The sequence below is a fragment of the Vulpes vulpes genome, chromosome 4 (assembly GCF_048418805.1).
Source record: "Vulpes vulpes isolate BD-2025 chromosome 4, VulVul3, whole genome shotgun sequence".
Lineage (NCBI taxonomy): Eukaryota > Metazoa > Chordata > Mammalia > Carnivora > Canidae > Vulpes > Vulpes vulpes.
Genome location: NC_132783.1, coordinates 45,372,886 through 45,394,316, shown reverse-complemented (window position 1 = coordinate 45,394,316; position 21,431 = coordinate 45,372,886). Strand labels below are relative to the sequence as shown.

The 21,431-nt window shown below is 33.3% G+C and overlaps 1 protein-coding gene and 1 pseudogene across 1 annotated transcript in view; one reads left to right on the top strand and one right to left on the bottom strand.

The window, feature by feature from the left end:
- Positions 1 to 21,431, bottom strand: part of STPG2 (sperm tail PG-rich repeat containing 2) — a 537,574-nt gene that overhangs the window by 367,447 nt on the left and 148,696 nt on the right. Inside the window, exons 7-9 of the mRNA XM_072757274.1 lie at positions 17,504 to 17,663; positions 10,810 to 10,970; positions 2,865 to 2,954 (exon numbers count right to left, since the gene is read on the bottom strand). Coding sequence (XP_072613375.1) covers positions 2,865 to 2,954; positions 10,810 to 10,970; positions 17,504 to 17,663 — 411 coding nt within the window. The remainder of the gene's footprint in view (positions 1 to 2,864; positions 2,955 to 10,809; positions 10,971 to 17,503; positions 17,664 to 21,431) is intronic.
- LOC112932686 (U6 spliceosomal RNA) lies at positions 7,505 to 7,604 on the top strand (annotated as a pseudogene).

The following is a 21,431-nucleotide window of genomic DNA, read 5'->3' as shown; positions in this document are numbered from 1 at the left end:
CTTTTTTTTTATTTAACCATTACAAGTTTAATATAAGGACTTATACTGCAATTTGTCAATTTTTGACAACTCTTGACTCTGAGTACTATAAGAAATCTGGCACATTTTACAGTTTCCCAATCTTTCACTTCTTGTTTTTATTGTCCTACTGATACTAAGTTTTCTAATATTTATATTTCTATATTATAACTAGGTCCTCCATACTTCGTATAGATTGATCTAAAACCACTCAGTATTAAAACAAAAATTTGAATATCATAGTTATTTCCTATCAAACCAACTAGTATGGCCAAACACATAGAGAAGTAAATGAAATTCTGTCACCAAACTCACGATTCTTCAAGAATGACCCACAAATTAGCTAAAAATGCCTTCTTTATTAATTTGTTTTTATTTTACTCTACCCAGGAAATGTTTATTCTAGGGGTATATCACCATTCTCTCATTTCCCTTTTTATATTTTGCTGGAGCATCCTTATACATGGAAATGTAAAAGTACTAACTTTCTGAGCTGTCCCATGCCAGAAAATTATTTTCTTGATTCATTTACATTGGATAAAGGCAGAATTTTATATTCGTATTTATTTCCTCTTGGAAATTCAAGAAAGTATTATTTCATTATCTCCTAGCTCTGAAATGTTACTAATGCTGCTGGGAAAGTGTTTGATATCAATATGCTTCTCATCCCTCTGTAGGTGACCTAGTTACTTTTCTCTGTGGAAGCTTCAAGGGTATTTTAATTCTAGTTTTCTGAAAATGCAAAACAATATAAAAGGGATGTATGTCTTTTAAAATTCAAGTTCCTTGGTATTTTGTTGAGTTCTTCTAATTGAAGATTTCTGTTTTTATTCAGTTCAGGATAACTTACTGTTTTTTATATCAAATACTCCTAATCTTAGCATTCTGTTTCTGGAATGCCTAATAAACAGATGTTTGGCTTGTTTCTAGCTTCCATTTATCATATTTTCAATTGGTTTGTCTTTTTATATTAAAATAATACTATGTTGTAGTTTAAAAAAAAAAAACCTATTTCATTGGGACCATGTAAAAGAAAGAGAGATATATGTATATGTCTTTCATATGAAACCAGAAGCCTGAGTTTTTAAATATTTTTACATGAAACTTATAAAAATGTTGAAAATCAAACTATATACGCTTTAAAATTATAGCATATCTATACATGTAAATTTTAAATATGTAGAAGGTAAATTTTCTAATATTTTTAAGTAAAAATTATAAAATTAATTCCATTATTTCATAAGTTTGAGATCAATTTTGACCTGAGATCAATAATTTGGATTTTTTATGAGATATATACTCAATATGTTTTAAGGGCATGATATTTGCCGAAGAGTTTCCAAAATTGAAGTGTTCTGTGTGATTAAACTATTTTGCTTCTTGGGTAAGCAAGGTACCGCCCAATACTTTCAATTGCAAGTATTTCATGTCAAAAAACAGCAATACTTAAAAAAGGAGTTTCCATATCCAAGTTAAAAGAGAAAAATTTAAATTAAGTAAAAGCAACTGATAGAATAACTCATCTTCTTTAGGGCTCATCACCAACTTGTTTCACTACAAACAGATTTAGCAAATGCATATGCATTCTTTATGGGTACCTTCATAGATTTGCATTTTTTCCTAGTAGCTATAATATTATAAGAGAAATAACTATGAATTCACTAAATATTCTTATGCTTAAAAACTCTGTACTAGTAATAAATGACTTCTGACATTCTCCACAGTGGATCCTAATGTGTACAATGACTCACTTGAGAAACACAACACAACCATAAAATTTCTCAAGATAAAGAAATGATCTATTAAAACATTTTTAAAAACCACATTTATTTAACAAGTATGAGACTCTCCCGTGTCAAGAACACTGCTGGATGATTTTAAACTCTCTTTGAACTTACAGCGACAAAAAAAAAATCATAAAACCTGATGCTAATGTCTGATAGCATTTCTGATAGCTCTCATCAAATTAATTTCTTTCACATCTTAGACATTCCCAGATATCAATTTAACTAGCTTGCATTTGTCCTTTCTTTAAACTAGTTCTTCCTAATTTTCTATCAGTTACCTCACCACTAAAAACATTATTATTCAACTCTTGGCATTGTGCACCTACTAAAATTTTATTTCAGCAAGCAATGCTACTTCTCAAGTTGATGGCTAAACTTTAAAACCTGGTTGATGAGCTTGTTTTGATAATTTGTTATTAATAATATAATGACAGCCCAATTTCTATAAAAATTCATTTTAACAATACCTACACATGGAAGGCTAACTTTTTAACTGCAAATTTCAAATTGATCTTTTAGTAAATTTATTCTGCATGAAACAGTCAAGTATTCAATTTTAAACTTCATCTGCTTTACTTATTTCAACTTATTCAATAGAAGGTATTTATAAAATGGAAATTTAGTTAGAAAAATTCATATCAACATTTAAAATACAAATTAGCATGGATTAAAACAGGGCACTGAAGAGTCTTAGGTACAAGATGGATTTAAACTGAAAAGAAAAAATTTACACTGATAAATAAACTGAGCTGAACCTAAAGTAAACCTTCTACTTCATACACAACATGATTATATTTTCCTATATATCCTAAAAACAGATGTTCTCTGGCCCGAAAGGAGATGTTCCATGTAATAGTCTCTCCCAGAGCAATGCTAGACTTCTGCTTAGCCTTCAAGAATTTTGTTCAACTTTAAAAATAAGGAAGTACATGCTAGCCAAAGATGTTACAACAGCCTACCAGGTATCTCTCTCAGATCCTAATATACTGTTCATGTTATACAGTCATTTCCATGATTCCTAGATTACAAATAAGTTTGGTTATAGAGGAGTCTTCTTACCATATCTGACAGTTTAGTAGATTTTTGTGTTCTTGACAAGAAAGCAGCATAGTAGTTAGTCAAGTCAGGTAGTTCATCAGAAATTCCAACCTGTGAATTCCAAAAATCATGCTGAAAGAAGGGATAAAAAGTATGTATCATTCCTAATTATCAATTCAAGTGGCACAAAAAATAATAAATTTGCAAGAAAGTATATCAAGGTTGTTCTATCATTGGAGATAGACGTATTTATTATAAATTTTAAGTGGGATATAAAAGTAAAAGACTTAAAGTCAATGAGATACTAAAATTTAAAAAGAGTTGATTATAAAAACTCTGGAAAGTAGGATGGATCTACATACATTATTTAAACACATTAAGAGGGGATCCCTGGGTGGCTCAGTGGTTTAGCACCTGCCTTTGGCCCAGGGCGTGATCCTGGGGTCCTGGAATCAAGTCCCGCATTGGGCTCTTGCATGGAGCCTGTTTCTCCCTCTGCCTGTGTCTCTGCCTCTCTCTCTCTTTGTCTCTCATGAATAAATAAATAAATAAAAATTTTAAAAATAAAAAAATAAACACATTAAGAGTGAGTTATTACCATACTGTAATGTCAAATTTAGACATCAATTTGTGTTGCTTCGTAACACATATATAAATAATATATATGATATTTAGCCAATCATATTGTATTATTTGTTAGGACTAAATTATTAATACATAACATAAAAATATATTAACAGTAACTACTTAAATTTATTATGTAGAAATCCTACATTAATAAATTTTCTAAACAAAATGATCCACACTCTCTTGAATATTGTAAATTATTACGTGCATTGAGAATGTAAATTAATAGGCTACATGAAGCTGGTAATCTAAAAATGTAATTAGCAATTAATTAATCCTTGTGATATTATGCTTCTGATTCATCATACAATTTAGTCACTTGCATTCACTTAATATTTTAAACTGTATAACCAGTAGTAACATTCTTTGCGTATACAAAAGAGAAGAGAATTTATTTTCCCATTTTTACACACTTCACTGTTTTTATTCCAGAATTTGGTATGCATATTTAGTAATTTAGAATTTGATACCAAGTAGAATAATTAGATATCTCTTTCTTTGTTCACATTATGAGGAATAGTAATCTACTAAAAACTCCATCCCTCACATGCTGTATCTTTGAAACTATATGCCTCTCTACCCTAAATGCTGAACTAGTGCTTCTCCACACTTTTCCTAATACTAATCCTATCTAGTCACCCAAAGGAAAACTGATTTTACCACTTTAAAAAACAGAAATCCAGTCACAATTTGTGAAAACCTTCAAATATAGAGTATCTGAACATTATTATTTTGTGTGATTTTATATTTATTGATGATGAAAAAATAATTCACTTTTATAATAATTTTATTATCAGGTATGTGGTACTAGAAATTATAAAATAAAGAAGTTCTTGAAAGCATCTTAAAATTTTTTAAAAGATTTTATTTGAGAGAGAGACAGTGAGAGAGAGTGAAAGCACAAGTGAGAGGAAGGGACAGGAAGAGAGGAAGAAACAGACTCCCCACTGAGCAGGGAGCCAGATGCCTGATGTAGAGCTTCATAAAGGGCTCAAACCCAGGACCCTGAGATCATGATCTGTGCTGAAGGCAGACACTTAACTGACTGAGCCACCCAGGCACCCACATTTTATAATTTTTACTGTCTATGGGTAGAAGTTCAGAAAACAAATCAGTCATTGGATGACGTAGATTTTAGAGGCAGTAAGTTTGCAGAAAACCATATTTTTACCAAAAATAATTTAAATACAGATAAAATATAATAAAATCCTATTTTTAAAGGCCTCATAGAGTTGTGGATGCCTCTAACTTTGAGTTGTCAGCATAGACAAAAGAGGCTAAGATTCTAAATAGGGTAGAACTTCTGAAAGATAAGCTATCATTTTGTAGGTGCTTTCTCCCTGGTGGCATTTACTCCTAACAGGCAACAAAGAAAGAATTTGAGTTTTGACCTGGTGAGGCTGCTGTTAAAGAGCTGAGAAAAAGCTTACTGTGGTCTTATTAAGCCAGAATGGCAAAATTTCAGGTTTGAGGAGCCTCAAAAACACATAATTTTCCCTAGGAACCTTTTTGCCATTGGATAAGGGATGGGGTGATGCTAATAATCTAAGCCAAAACACAAATGTATTAAAGACTGAAGTTCAGAACTTGACAGACAGAGGTCTTGACCACATCAGGCTTACAGCTAAAATCTCTAGAGAACTACTTAAGAAAATTAACAAACCAGAGGTAAACTAAGCCCTAGAAAAAATACAATCACTATAATAATGACTGGATTAAGGTAATCTCAGATTTCCATCTGCCATGCAAAGGAAAGTATAAAATCTCTCTAGTCAAACATAACACCATTTAAAGTTACATGCAACATATGGCATTTCATTAAAAATTAGAGGGCATGCCAAAAGATAGACATGCATGATCAAACCTCAAGAGAAAAAAAATAACAGAAAATAACAACAGACTAATAGGTGATGTAGGTACTGGAATTAATACACAGAACTTTAAAATTAGTATAATTAATGTGTTCAAGAAAACAAGAAAATAATGAAAAAGAAGAGCTAAAAACATGGAGAATTTCTCCTGAGAAGTAAAATCTTTGTAAATATTTAAATAGAATTCATTCTAGAACTGAAAAATAGAATATCTGAAATTAAAAAATAGATCAGTGTAATAGGATTTGAAACAGAGTTAAAAAAAAATTAAAAGATTAGTTAATTGAAAGATATGCCCGAAGAAGATATCTAAACTGAAGCACAATAAAAAAATAAAATAAATTAAAAAAAGAAAAAGAAAACATGATACTTAGGGACTATAAGAGATGGTTGAGGCATAGTAAATAGGTGTAACATATCTATTTCTTAGAGTCTCCAAAAGATATGCAGAAAGAATGTGACAGAAGAAATTTATGAAGATATAATAGTAAAAATTATTTAAAATTATGAAAGACCCTACTGCAAACCTCGGACAAATAAGTATAAAGAGAACCACACTTCTGACACATTGAATAGACCACCCCCCCCAAAAAAAAAGACATTTGCTTTCAAAGAAGAAACAAACTTGACAATGTACTTCTCAGTAGAAATGACAGAAGGCTTAAAACAATAGAATAACATCTTTAAAGTACTGAAAGAAAATAACTACCAACATAAAAACCCAACCCCCCAAATTAAAAATGACAAAATAAAGACATTTTCAGACAAAACTACAATAATTCATCATCAATAGACCTTAACCAAAAGAAGCACTAGAGGGGCTTTTTCAGGCAGAAGAAAAATGATTGATACAGAAACACAGAAATGCAGAAAGAAACAAAGCATAAAAGAGAAAGTAAATGTTTTGGTAAATATGAATAAATACTGACTGTACAAAACAATACTATTCAAAGGGTTTAAAGTATACATAAACCTAAAATGTATGATAATAATGAATAAAATAGGAGGTAGCAAAATGGAGCTAAAATGTTTTAAGTTAGCATTATCAAGAAAGTGGTAAAAGTAATCCTTTTATTAAACTGCAAAAAGTAAAGGATACAAATTGTAAATTTGGTGACCACCACTAAAAGGCTATAAAATATACAACTAAAAATGTTATAGAAATAGATGAAATAGAGTAATATAAAATATTTGACTAATTCATAAAAGAAGGTGAGGTAAGAAAAAAATGCTAAAACAAGCAAGCCAATAGAATATATGAAACAATCTGGTTTCTACACACACAAATGTATCAGTAATCACATTAAATATTAATGGGTTAATACTGCAGTTCAACACAGTTTATGACTGAATTTTTAAAACTAAGATGTGCTTAGGGTATATCTTTTACTCTTGATTATAGTTTGTTAAATTTTACATAAACTAAGAGTCTGGATTAAACCTATGGGTAGTTTTCAATTGTCAATAATAATAACAAAAGTTATTAAGTTTGTACTATGTGCCAGAAGCTATTTAAAGTATTTAAATATATTGATTCATTTAGCATTCACAATAATGCTTTGAGGTATAACCTATGATGACCTCCATCTTACCAAAGTATAGAGTCTAAATAAGTTCAGTGACAGAGCAAGAAAATATACTCAAATACTCTGACACCAGAGATCATCCTTATAATCACTAAGCATACTGCCTCATTATCTTCAGTAGAGAACAAAGATTATAATGAGGGTTTTGTAAAAATTGCTTGCAAGTTATAATTCTAATAATTCTCTTGAATCTAAATGTCAGGTTACTTAGAATAATGAACTTCTAGTACATTTGAAACAAAATACAACAAAAATATTCTAAAAATTGCTATTGTTCATGATGCATTTCAAATATATCAGCACTGAAACCTGGTTAAGATGGTAAATTTAATGTTATACATTTTTTACCATATTAGAACATATATGTAAATAAAATTTTGTAAGAATTCATAAAAATCTCACTTTGCAAAATTTTAATTTTGCTTAAATAAGAAAAACCTTTATTCAATTTTTCTTTTATGCCTACAAATTTAAGCAACTCTTGAGATTACAGATAATGATTTACAGCTGTTCTTTCATTACAATGAGATCTATTTCAGCTACATCTTAAGTTTTTAACTAATTTAAAGAACTAGGAGTGATAACTTTGGCAGCACATATACTAAAACTGGAAGAACACAGAGAAGATTAGCACCCTGTGCAAAAATGACATCTAAATTTAACTTCATTTCATTTATAAAAAAAGTGTTTTAAAGCACCAGAATATTCTTACATTACCACCATAAAAATCTTAGGATTCAATTTCCTATAAACCATATGTATTCTACCCTTTCTGGGTTGAAAATAATTTTCTCTGTTAGGAAGGACAAATCCAATTGTCCAATCCAATTCAGCATTTCAATGACTCTATTATCCCCCATATCATCTACTCCACTCGTACAGAGTTCCTTTTTGCTACATTTTGTTTTGCCAAGCCAAATTTCTACAAGCTAGTCTTAATTTTCTGTAGTATTTTTTACACTAAATTGTCCTTCTCTTTAAACTTCCTGGAGTATAGTTCTATGCCTCTCTCTCATATTCATGTATCCAATTATAATTTCCTGAGTTACTACTATAGAATAGATACTATGTTTTCACTGTTTTGTACATGTCCTTTCATAATTTGGCAACTATATTCAAACTTCCCCAACATTTAACTTCTATTCTACCAATAATATATCTATTCTATCTATATTTTTTACCCTTATTGTTAGCTACTTTTATTTTTCCGTATGTACATTCAACTTTCTCAAATTCTTTAGGAGAAAGAATAAATAAATTTACATGCATAGATTACAATGTTCTTTTTAAAATGTTCTCTACAAAGTTTCATGTGTAGCCAAACTGCATTGTCAGAATTTTATTCATGAGATTATCTTCCTGTCAACTCTTCTAGGTTAGTGAACTCTTAGAGTCTCTGATCTTAAAAACATTTCTTGTTTCTGCTGATCATTTTGAAATAGGGAATATCTAAATTCCTGGTACAAATCTAACAATGTCCAGAATCTCTTCTTGATAATTTTAAACTGTAAAATAACATGACCACTGTTTGCACAAGATTCTTCCGTTCTATTTCATTAGTTCTCCTTATTTAGTCAAAATTAAGCTAAGATATGAGTTCCTCCCTTAGCATCCTCTACCTTTTGTGAAAGTAAATTATCAGGAAATCAAAAACATGTAAGACATTCCGCTTTCAATAAAATGAAAAATCCAACATAAGATTTAACATTTACTCACATAGTTATCATCTTTGATATTCTGTATAAATTTATATATATCCAGATTTCACCTGGTAACATTTTCCTCTGCTTGGAAGACTTCCTTTAACATTTCTTATACTTCAGGTCTTTGAGGGATGAGTATTTCAGCATATATATATATACATATATATATGAATTTATATATATATATGAATTTTATATATATATAAAAGTCTTCAGTTTTATTCTCATTTTTCAAGATATTTTAGCCTGCCATAGAATTATAGCTTGACAAGTGTTTTCTTTCAATACTTAAAAAAGGTGCACTGCTGTCTTTTGACTTCCAACAAGCAATATGCTGTCATTTTTAACTTTGTTCCTCAATGCTATGTATCCTTTTTCTCTGGTTGCTTTTAAGAATTTTTTTTAACCATTCTAGTCAGTTTGGTTACAATATGTCTTGGCATAATTTCCTTAATGTCTTCTGTGCTGCAGGCATGTTGAGCTTCATAGATGTAGGGTTTTAGCTCTTATCAAAGTTAGGAAATTTTCAGCCATTGTTTCTTAAAATATTTTTTATTTTTTTTCCTTCAAGGACGCTATTTACACATATAGTAGGCCACTTCAAATTGTCTCATAGTTCACTGATACTTTATTCATTATTTTTGTCCTTTTTTTCAGTGATTCATTTCAGATAGTTTCTATCAGTGTCTTCAGGTTCACTAATCTTTTCTTCTGAACTTTCTAATCTGTTAGTGATAGTGCACCTCTTAAAAAATGTTATACTTGCCATCTCTATAACTTCAGTTTGTTCCTTCTATTTGTGCCATTTCTCAACTCAATATGTCCAATATTTATTCTACCTTCTTGAACATGTGGAATCTAGTTATAATAACTGTTGAATGCCTTTACTAATTCTAGCATCTGTATAATTTCTGGTCTTTTTCTATTGATTGTTTCCCACCCCCCACCCCCAATTCTAGGTTATATTTTCCTGCTTCTTTGCATATCTACTAATTTTTTTATTGGATGCCATACACCGTGACTTTTATCCTCAGGTACTGGATATTTTTTAAATTCTATGAATATTACTGAGATTTGTTTGGGGATGAAGAAGTCCAGTAAAGCAAAAAAATATATAAAGATGAACTACTTGGAGAAAAAATATAAACTGTCATTTACAGGTGGCACAACTGTACTTGAGAAATTTTTTTTAAACTATTAATAAATTAGTAGAATTAATCACTTAATTTATCAAGAAGTATAGGTAACTGGTAAAACAAATCTTTTACTAAAGACTATGATATTTCTTTATACCAATAGCAGAAAGCTAAACAATGAAAATATTTGAAAGATACCATTAGAATAAAAAACACAAAATACTAAACACAAAGGAATAAATCTGGGATGCTTGGGTGGCTCAGCAGTTTAACTTCTGCCTTTGGCTCAGGTTGTGATCCTGAGGTTCTCAGATCAAATTTCACATCAGACTCTCCATAGGGAGCCTGCTTCTCCCTCTGCCTATGTCTCTGTTTTCTCTGTGGGTCTTTCATGAATAAATAGAATTTCTTTTTTAAAAAAAAAGGAATAAATCTAATAAAAATGGGTAAGACTTCTACACAAAATTATAAAACCACAAAGAGCATTTTAAGGAAATCTAAATTACTCTCAGAAAAAGTGGAGGAATTTTATTTATTTATTTATTTATTTATTTATTTATTTATTTATTTATTTTAGTAGAACAAATTTAGAATGAAGTTAAAGAAATACATATAAGATCCTCAAAGAGAGAATAAGATCCACCTTTTAAAAAGAAATTATAAACATAGTTGCAAACCAAATTAATGTTTATTCTTATGCCATAAATTACCACATACAAATAATTTCAATAATAATGTATGGCTTGAGGCACCTGGGTGGCTCAGTCATTTAAGCATCTGATTCTTAGTTTCAGCTCATGTTGACTGCAGGGTTGTGACACTGAGATGCACATTGGGCTCCACGCTCAATGCAGAGTCTGCTTATCCCTCTCCCTCTGCTCCTCCCTGTGCTCACTCGCTCTCTCATAAATAAGTAAAATCTTTAAAAATAATAATAGTAGTATGGCTTATAATAATGAGGCATATATGTCACAAGCAAATTTTTTAAGTCCTAAGTCTTGGTATTATATATAAAGAACATTATTTTGGTATTCACAAATTACCTGATAATCAGCAGGACCAGGAGCACTAAAAGCTTCTTTCTGAACCAGGAAGAGAGTCCGAGGAACAGAAGAACCAAATGCACTTTTCTTTTGTTTCTTCAAGCAGGTATTGCTAACGTTGTCAATTATAGTATTGTTTAGGATATTATAAAACCCAGGACCTAAAATCATGAGGAATGTCATATTAAACATGCTTTTAATTTTTTAAAACTAAGTAACCTTAAGTTAAATAATTGTTTTTAGAAAGAACTCTCATATACTGCAAGCAGGAATGTAAAATGATATGACATTAGAGAAATAATTTGTCAAATTTTTATAAAGTTAAACAAATACTTAGTATATGGCCCAAAATTCTACTCCTGGGTATTTTCTCAAGAAAAATGAAAACAATCCAAATGTCCATCAGCTGGTGAATTTTTTAAAATGTGCCAAACCAAAAAAAAAAAAAAAAAAAAAAAAGTGCCAAACCCATGCAACAGAATACTATTCAGCAATAAAAAGGAAATATAAATGCAACAACATGAATGATCCTCAAAAACATGATGCCAAGTGAAAGAAAATAGATAAAATCCAGACTAATGTATGATTCTATTTATATGAAGTTCCAGAAAATGCAATATCATAGTGGCAGAAACAGTAGCCTGGAGTGGATGGAGATTAACTGCAGAGGGGAATGAGAGAGCATTTTTTTTTTAATTTTTATGATAGTCACACAGAGAGAGAGAGAGAGAAGCAGAGACATAGGCAGAGGGAGAAGCAGGCTCCATGCACCGGGAGCCCAACGTGGGATTCGATCCCAGGTCTCCAGGATCGCACCCTGGGCCAAAGGCAGGCGCCAAACCGCTGCGCCACCGAGGGATCCCGAGAGAGCATTTTTAAAATGACGGAAATGTTCCAAAATTTAATTGTAGTGGTGGTTACCTGACTTACATACATTTGCCAAAACTCATCAAACTACATACTTAAAATTAATTATTTTACTGTGTAAATTATTTTTTTCTGTGTAAATTATACCAGAAGAAAGGAAAGAAAGAAAGAAAGAAAGAAAGAAAGAAAGAAAGAAAGAAAGAAAGAAAGAAAAAGAGAAAAAAAGAAAAGAAAAGAAAAATTAATTCTCGATGCTAAAAAGTATTGAAGAGTTGATGTAGTAACATTAGAAATCAATTTGGGCCTGGAATAACTTTGTCTAAGAAGGGCTAAAATATCACTTCCACTGCATGCTACTGGTCAAAAAAGACACCAGAGGAGCCAAGATTGGAAAGGAAAATAAAAGACTCAACTTCTCAATGGCATGAGTAGTAAATAATTTTGTACCAGAATAGACTTACCATAACAAATTACCATAACAAAACTTACAGCAATGGTTTGAGATTAAGCAATGGCTCAGAAGCTAGAACAACTCAGAAACAGGGCCATAAGAGGACAGATGATGGCTTAAAGGACAAGAGGAAATGTTACCAGAGGTTGGAGAAAAGATAGCTTGTATAATAGAATGGCAGAGATTTTAACAAAACTAATGCTTGAGATAATGAAGAAAATACTTAATAAGTAGTTTTTAGCTAAGAAAGTTTCCAGGCTGAATATCAAAAGTGCCAACCAGTTGTTTTTATCGATGTATAAAAAGGTATGGAAAGAAAGAGATGAGTTAAAACTGTTGTTTTCAAGGGGAATTTATAAGAAATGAAAAGAAATCAAAATTTTCTGGTCTGAAAGTAAAACTCTTTTTCATTGCATCTCTCCATATAGCAAAAAGCTCTCAAAGCAAGAAATGGCCTTGAGAGATCAAAGACCAAATCCAGGGTTTCGCTGTAAGAACCTTTGTTAAGAACTCAGAAAGATTTAAGATGGTATGTCATAGAATCTCTCAGTTAAAGGAAAGGCTTCTAAGAATTTTAAGACCATATGTCAATGACCTTAGAATCTAGGAGCATTGAGGGGCACCTGGGTGGCTCAGTGGCTGAGCATCTGCCTTCGGCTCAGGGTGTGATACCAGGGTTCTGGATCCAGTCCCACATCAGGCTCCCCACGAGGAGCTTGCTTCTCCCTCTGCCTATGTCTCTGCCTCTCTCTCTCTCCCTCTCTCTCTCTGTGTGTGTGTGTGTGTGTGTGTGTGTCTCATAAATAAATAAATAAAATATTTTTAAAAAAAGAATCTAGGAGTATTGAAACTACCAGCACTACCAAAGATGACCCAAAGTAGACAAGGGTTTTCCTAAGAAGTACATTTGAGTGTGGCTTTTATCCAGGGTATTTGATTCTAATACAATAAGATACCTACAAAGTTTTCATATGGAATTGTACAAATTTTGAAAGAAAGGGACATCAACAGTGCAAAATGAAAAGTGGCTATAGAGCCTAATCTTCCATAGGCAAGAAGCAGGCTGAGAAAGCTCCAACTGCAAACACAGCTTATTTCTTTGAGATTTTTTTCTTGCTTCTTGAGGTAGATCTGTATTGCTACATACTTCCCTCTTAGGATCACCTTTGATGCATCCCAAAGGTTTTGCACCATTTTGTTTTTATTTTCATTTGTTTCTATGTATTTTTTAATTTCTTCTTTGATTTCCTGGTTGATTCGTTCAACCTACAGTAGCACGTTGCTTAACTTCCATTTATTTGTGGTCTTTCCAAATTTGTTCTTCTGGTTGACTTCTAGTTTCATAGTGTGGTAAGAAAAGGTGCATGGTATAATTTTAATCATTTTGTATTTGTTGAACCTGTTTTGAGACCTATTCTGGAGAATCTTCCATGTACACTTGAAAAGATATATGTTCTGCTGTCCTAGGATGGAATGTTCTGTATATATCTGTTAAGTCCATCAGGTCCACTGTGTCATTCAAAACCATTGTTTCCTCATTTATTTTCTATTTAGATGATCTATCCATTAATGTCAATAGGGTATTAAAATCCCCCATTACCATTATATTATTATCAATTAGTTCCTTTATATTTGTCATTGTTTTATATATTGTCATTGTACTCTCATGTTGGGTACATAAATATTTACAATTGCTATATCTTGTTTGATTGTCCCTTTTATGGTTATATAATGCTCTTTTCTGTTTCTTTTTTGAGTCCTTATTTTAAAGTCTAGTTTGGGAGGCACCTGGGTGGCTCAGTGGTTGAGCATCTGCCTCCAGCTCAGGGCATGATCCTGGGGTCCTGGGATCAAGTTCCACATAGGGCTCCCCATGGGGAGCCTGCTTCTCCCTCTGTCTATGTCTCTGCCTCTCTCTGTGTGTCTCTCATGAATAAATAAATAATCTTTAAAAAATAAAAATAAATATAGTTTGGGGGCACCTAGGTGGTGCAGTCAGTCAAGTATCCAACTCCTGGCTTCAGCTCAGGTCATGATTTCAGGGTCGTGAGATCAAGCCTAAAGTCTAGCTCTGTAATCAGCTTGGAATCTGCTTGAGTTTCTCTCTCTCTCTCTCTCTCTCTCTCTCTCTCCCTCCCTCCCTCCCTCCCTCCCCCTTCCTCCCATGCTGACTCTTGCTCTCTCCTTCTCACATACATACATACATACATACATACATACATAAAGTTCATCCACATAAGTATTGCTACTCTGGCTTTCTTTTGACATCCATTTTCATGATAAATGTTTCTCCACCTCCTCACTTTCAATATGCAGCTGTCATTGATCTAAAAGGAGCTTCTTGTAGGTAGCATATAGATAGCTCTTGTTTGTTTAGCCATTCTGACACCCTACAGCTTAGATTGGAGCATTTAGTCCACTTATATTCACAAAGTAATTATTGATAGATATGTATTTATTGCCATTTTATTACTTGTTTTGTCATTGTTTCTTTTGTCACTGTCATACTTAACTGTCTTCCTCACTTTTGGTCTCTCTTTTGCACTCATAAAGTTCCCTTTAATATTTCTTGGTGTAGTGGTCATGAACTCTTTTAGTTTTTGTTTCTCTGGGAAGCTCTTTATCTCTCCTATTCTGAATGACAGTCTTACTGGATAGAGTACTCTGACTGCGATTTTTACCATTTAGCACTTTGAATATATCATGCCACTTCCTTCTGGCTTGACAAGGTTCTGTTGAGAAATGTCCAGCTAGCCTTATGGGTCTTCCCTGGTAAGTTAAGGACTTCCTTTTGTCTTGCTGCTTTTAAGATAGTTTCTTTATCGCTATATTTTGTAAATTTAATTACAATATGTCTTGGTGTGGGCCTACTTTTGTTGATTTTGATGGGAGTTCTCTGTGCCTAATGGATCTGGATGTCTGTTTCCTTTCCCTGATTAGGGAAGTTTTCTGCTATTATTTCCTGAAATAAATTTCCTGTTCCCTTTTCTCTCTCTTTTTCTTCTGGGACTTCTATAATGTGAATGTTATTATATCTATTGGAGTCACTGAATTCCCAAAGTCTACTTTCATGTCCCATAATTATTCTTTCTCTCTTTTGGTTCAGCTTCATTATTTTTCATTATTTTGTCTTCTAGGTCACTAATTAATTCCTCTGCTTCTTCTGGCCTGCCATTAATTGCATCAAGCCCATTTTCAATCTCATTTATTATATTCCTCATTTCTGATTCAGTCTTTTTTAACTCTTTTATCTCAGTGGTAAAGGTCCCCCTAATGTCTTCCATTCTTTTCTCAAATCCAGTGAGTACCAGTATTATTGCTGCTTTAAATTCTCCATTAGGCACGTTACTTGTATCTGTTTTGCTTAGATCCCTGGCCATAGCCTTATCTTGTTCTTTCATTTGGAATAAATTCCTCTGTCTTGGCATTTTGTCTAAGTCTCTGTCTTCTTAGAAAAGCCAGTTATGTCTCCTGCTCCTGAAAGGAAGAGCCTTATGAAGAAGTCATTTAGTGCCCAGGGCCTGGTGCTTCAAGGAATATCTCTGGTGTGTGCTGCATGTGCTCTGTCTGCTGTTGTGTTTTGGTTGCTCTATTCTTCAGGCCAGTTGTCTGTAGAGGCTCTCCTTGTCTGCTATGGACAGTGTTTGGTCCCTCGACTGAATGTAGTGAGTTTTAACTAGGTGCACTCTAGTCTGCTTATAAAATGAGACCTGACACCAATTCTGCCAGAACTGAAGCCCTATAAAACTCTCTGGGTAGGAGATATGGTGTAGGCAGGGGTTTGTGCTGGTCTTCTGGGGGAAGGGCCTGCCATGCTGGGACTGAGGCAAGCTTGACTGAGAAGGGCAGTCCTGCCAGAGCATGTGGGGTGGGGCTTGGTGTAAGCAAGTTAGACAGCCAGAAACACAGCCTATTTCTTATAGAAAAGGAAGGATGATTCAAAAGATGGAAACAAAAGCCCAAAAGGTAAAACAAAACAAAACAAAACTTGGAAAGTCATTCCCAGGGAGCTCAGCTGGGTCCTAATGGGGAAATTACAAAAACTGCCTGGTTGGATTTCATAATTGCTATGGGCCTATAACTGTTACAGGCCTCCAGTTTTCTCTTTTCTGAATAAAAGCATCTAGTATGATTATTCTATCTTTTTCCTATTGCTGTGTTTTGAGATGTGAAAGGCAGATAATGTGTCTTTAGTTCAGAGCTCTTCTGACAGAGGGAAATCATACTCAAGAAGCTAATCTGAAGTACCACACCCAAGATGCCTGGGTGGCTCAGGGGTTGAACATCTGCCTTTGGCTCAGGGTGTGATACTGGAGTCCCAGGATCAAGTCCCACATGGGGTTCCCCGCAGGGAACCTGCTTATCCCTCTGCCTATGTCTCTGCCTCTCTCCTTGTGTCTCTCATGAATAAATAAATAAAATATTTTTAAATAAATAAGTAAATAAAGTATCACACTCAAGAATTCTCACCTATAGAGATACAGGACTTAGATGACAAGATCCTGAACTTCAAATTATACCATATTACATGAAACTTGAAGGCCTTGAGAAGGCATATAAGACAACTGTAAATATTTTGTGGGAAAAGTGTAGTCTATAGTAAATTAAAGATGGCCACAAATTCTTTACTACCCATGTCATTGACAGATGAAGTGTCAAGTTCTTCTGTTCAAAATGTGCTGCCCTGAGTGACCTGATTAACAGAATGTGGAACTTCTGACATTAGGAAATAAGAAGCCTTGTACCATCTTGCCACATCCTATAGAGCCCTGAGCTACCAAATTAAAAGACCAGCTACCTGGGGGCAGCAATGCTGAAGCTATGCATGCACTCTGAATGACAGTCTCATCTGAGCTCTGCCTTCTAGCTATCCCACAAAATAATAAGATACAATAGAAAACTCTGTTTTTAAGCCACTAAATTTGGTATGCAGCAACACATAACTATATATTAATGTTTATAGAAGTTATTTTTGTGCTAGACTCTTAATTCTGTATACTAGAATATCCCATGAGAATACTAGAATATGTTCTAGGATATCCCCAAAATAAAATTTTAACAAAAGTGTATGTCATAAGTTAAATTACTGGCAATAACCATGTAGTTGATATATATGTTCAACCATAAAGAGAAATTAGGAAATTTACTGAATAAAGGAAAACAACAGAAAATTACCATTAAAGATATGTCATGTTAAATTGAAATCTTATTAAAATTGCACATTATTTTTAATCTGTGTTTAGTGTATAGTCAATACTTTAAAAATGTGACTCAAAATAACAACACAAATCGTATAACAAAAAAAAATTGTGCTTTCTGGTACATCCATCTTGTTAAGAATATTAAGCTATATAAACATATGGATTAATTACTAACCTGGCATTTCCTCTGTCCTACAGTCTTGTGTGAATCGAGAAGCACTTTGACCAAAAGGGGTACTTTTCAGTCCTGGTGTTTTCTTCAAGGAATTAAAAGCAGTTCGAGATTCATTATATGTGCCAGGAGCTGGAGTGATTGATTTCATAGGTACAAATCTCTGGTAAAGAACAGGAAAATAAGCCAATAAGAAATGTACCATAGTACATTTTGATATTTCATGAGTTAAAAGCTGCCTTCTTAGTCAATATAATATTTGGAGTTTATTTCTTCATGAAGTAAAAAAATAGAGATGAATTAAGATATTGTACCTATCAAAACATAAAATATATAGCTTTTAGTAAAATCATATATATATATATATATTAATACAGTAATGCATTATGTACTTTACTAAACCAAATAGACATTAGGGGGAAATCATCTCAAGATGAGATTCTAGATAATAACATATGTATAATCTTCACATTTAAATTTTTCTGCAAGTTAAAATAACAAATAAAAAACTATATGGTCTAACATAGTTTCTTCTATGTAATAAAATTCAAACATTGACAAAGTTCCATGACATATATATTCAATTAACTCAACAATATCATTAAATGGCTTTAAAAATCTTAGATTTAAGTGATATACATATCTGGTTTAGCTTATAATATTAAACTTATATTATGAACACAAAAAGTTTATTATAAATTTATATTTAGCTTAATATATAATATATATGTATCTATAGGTATAACTGAACTCTTATAAAATATAGTATTATATATTTTGAAACTTTTTATTTGGTATTAATTTCAAATTTATGGGGATCCCTGGGTGGCTCAGTGATTTAGTGCCTGCCTTTGACCCAGGGCGTGATCCTGGAGTCCTGGGATCGAGTCCCATATCGGACTCCCTGCATAGAGCCTGCTTCTCCATCTGCCTGTGTCTCTGCCTCTCTCTTTCTCTCTGTGTCTCTCATGAATAAATAAATAAACTCTTTAAAAAAGTAAAAATAAAACAATTTCAAATTTACAAAAAAAATTGCATGAATAAAAATAATTCATAAAATACATGTATAATGTTTACCCAGAGTCACCCATTGCTAACATATCATCTGCTTTTTTCATTTGTCCACACTGTTTCTGTCTCTTTCTTTATGTCCATTCCTTCCTCTCTATCTCCCTGAGTGTGTCTATGTGCACACATATGCACACACACACAGACATGCAGCATGTATATACAACCATTTAATAGGAAGTTATATATATTATGGCCTTTTACCCTCAAATACTTTGGTGTATATTTACTAAAAGTATGGATTTTTTTTACATACCTGAAGCACAGTTACCAACTTTAGTAAACGTACCAATGATATATTTTTACATAATCAACTATTCACATTCCAAATCTATCAGTTGATCTAATAACACCTTGTTGCATTTTCTCCCTTTAGTATATAATCTAGTCTAGGTTCAGATATCCAAATCTATCAGTTGATCTAATAACACCTTGTTGCATTTTCTCCCTTTAGTATATAATCTAGTCTAGGTTCAGATATTGCTTTTAGCCTCCTTTAATATTAGAACATTTCTTAAACCTTCCTTTGTATTCTGTAACTTTGGAAGAATATAGCACCCTACCTTTGTATACTAAAACTTTCATTAGTTGGGACTTCTCTGATGCTTCCTCATGATTACACTCACATTGTGCATTTCTGGACAGCATACTAAATAGGTGATGTAGCTTTCTCAGAGTATCATATGTGGAGATACATGATGTTCTTGAACCTCAATTGTCATTTTAATTTTATAAAATTGAATACTCCCTCTTCATTTAAGCAAGAGCCCTCTCTTCTCTCCCAATTATTCATTTCATTATATATCTACTTATGAATTAATAATCCATATGAAACTATGAATGCAGGCAGCCCAAGTGGCTCAGCAGTTTAGTGCCAACATCGGCCCAAAGTGTGATCCTGGAGACCCGGGATTGAGTCCCATGTCAGGCTCCCTGCATGGAGACTGCTTCTCCCTCTGCCTGTGTCTGCCTCTCTGCCTCTCTCTCTCTCTCCCTGTCCCTCATAAATAAATAAATAAAATCTTTAAAAAAAAAACAGGAAGAAAGAAACACTCGTAAAACAATCAATGTGATTCATCATATCAGCAAGAGAAAAAACAAGAACCATATGATCCTCTCATTAGATGCAGAGAAAGCATTTGACAAAATACAGCATCCATTCCTGATCAAAACTCTTCAGAGTGTTGGGATAGAGGGAACTTTCCTCAACATCTTAAAAGCCATCTACGAAAAGCCTACAGCAAATATCATTCTCAATGGGGAAGCACTGGGAGCCTTTCCCCTAAGATCAGGAACAAGACAGGGATGTCCACTCTCACCACTGTTGTTCAACATAGTTCTGGAAGTCCTAGCCTCAGCAATCAGACAACAAACAGACATTAAAGGCATTCAAATTGGCAAAGAAGAAGTCAAACTCTCCCTCTTCGCCAATGACATGATACTCTACATAGAAAAGCCAAAAGCCTCCACCCCAAGTTTGCTAGAACTCATACAGCAATTTGGTAGCGTGGCAGGATACAAAATCAATCCCCAGAAATCAATGGCATTTCTATACACTAACAATGAGACTGAAGAAAGAGAAATTAAGGAGTCAATCCCATTTACAATTGCACCCAAAAGCATAAGATACCTAGGAATAAACCTAACCAAAGAGGTAAAGGATCTATACCCTAAAAACTATAGAACACTTCTGAAAGAAATTGAGGAAGACACAAAGAGATGGAAAAATATTCCATGCTCATGGATTGGCAGAATTAATATTGTGAAAATGTCAATGTTACCCAGGGCAATGTACACGTTTAATGCAATCCCTATCAAAATACCATGGACTTTCTTCAGAGAGTAAGAACAAACTATTTTAAGATTTGTGTGGAATCAGAAAAGACCCCGAATAGCCAGGGGGATTTTAAAAAAGAAAACCATATCTGGGGGCATCACAATGCCAGATTTCAGGTTGTACTACAAAGCTGTGGTCATCAAGACAGTGTGGTACTGGCACAAAAACAGACACACAGATCAATGGAACAGAATAGAGAACCCAGAAGTGGACCCTCAACTTTATGGTCAACTAATATTCGACAAAGGAGGAAAGACTATCCATTGGAAGAAAGACAGTCTCTTCAATAAATGGTGTTGGGAAAATTGGACATCCACATGCAGAAGAATGAAACTAGACCACTCTCTTTCACCATACACAAAGATAAACTCAAAATGGATGAAAGATCTAAATGTGAGACAAGATTCCGTCAAAATCCTAGAGGAGAACACAGGCAACACCCTTTTTGAACTTGGCCACAGTAACTTCTTGCAAGATACATCCACGAAGGCAAAAGAAACAAAAGCAAAAATGAACTATTGGGACTTCATCAAGATAAGAAGCTTTTGCACAGAAAAGGATACAGTCAACAAAACTAAAAGACAACCTACAGAATGGGAGAAGATATTTGCAAATGACATATCAGATAAAGGGCTAGTTGCCAAAATCTATAAAGAACTTCTTAAACTCAACACCAAAGAAACAAACAATCCAATCATGAAATGGGCAAAATACATGAAGAGAAATGTCACAGAGGAAGACATAGACATGGCCAACATGCACATGAGAAAATGCTCTGCATCACTTGCCATCAGGGAAATACAAATCAAAACCACAATGAGATACCACCTCACACCAGTGAGAATGGGGAAAATTAATAAGGCAGGAAACCACAAATGTTGGAGAGGGGATGCGGAGAAAAGGGAACCCTCTTACACTGTTGGTGGGAATGTGAACTGGTGCAGCCACTCTGGAAAACTGGGTGGAGGTTCCTCAAAGAGTTAAAAGTAGACCTGCCCTACGACCCAGCAATTGCACTCTTGGGGA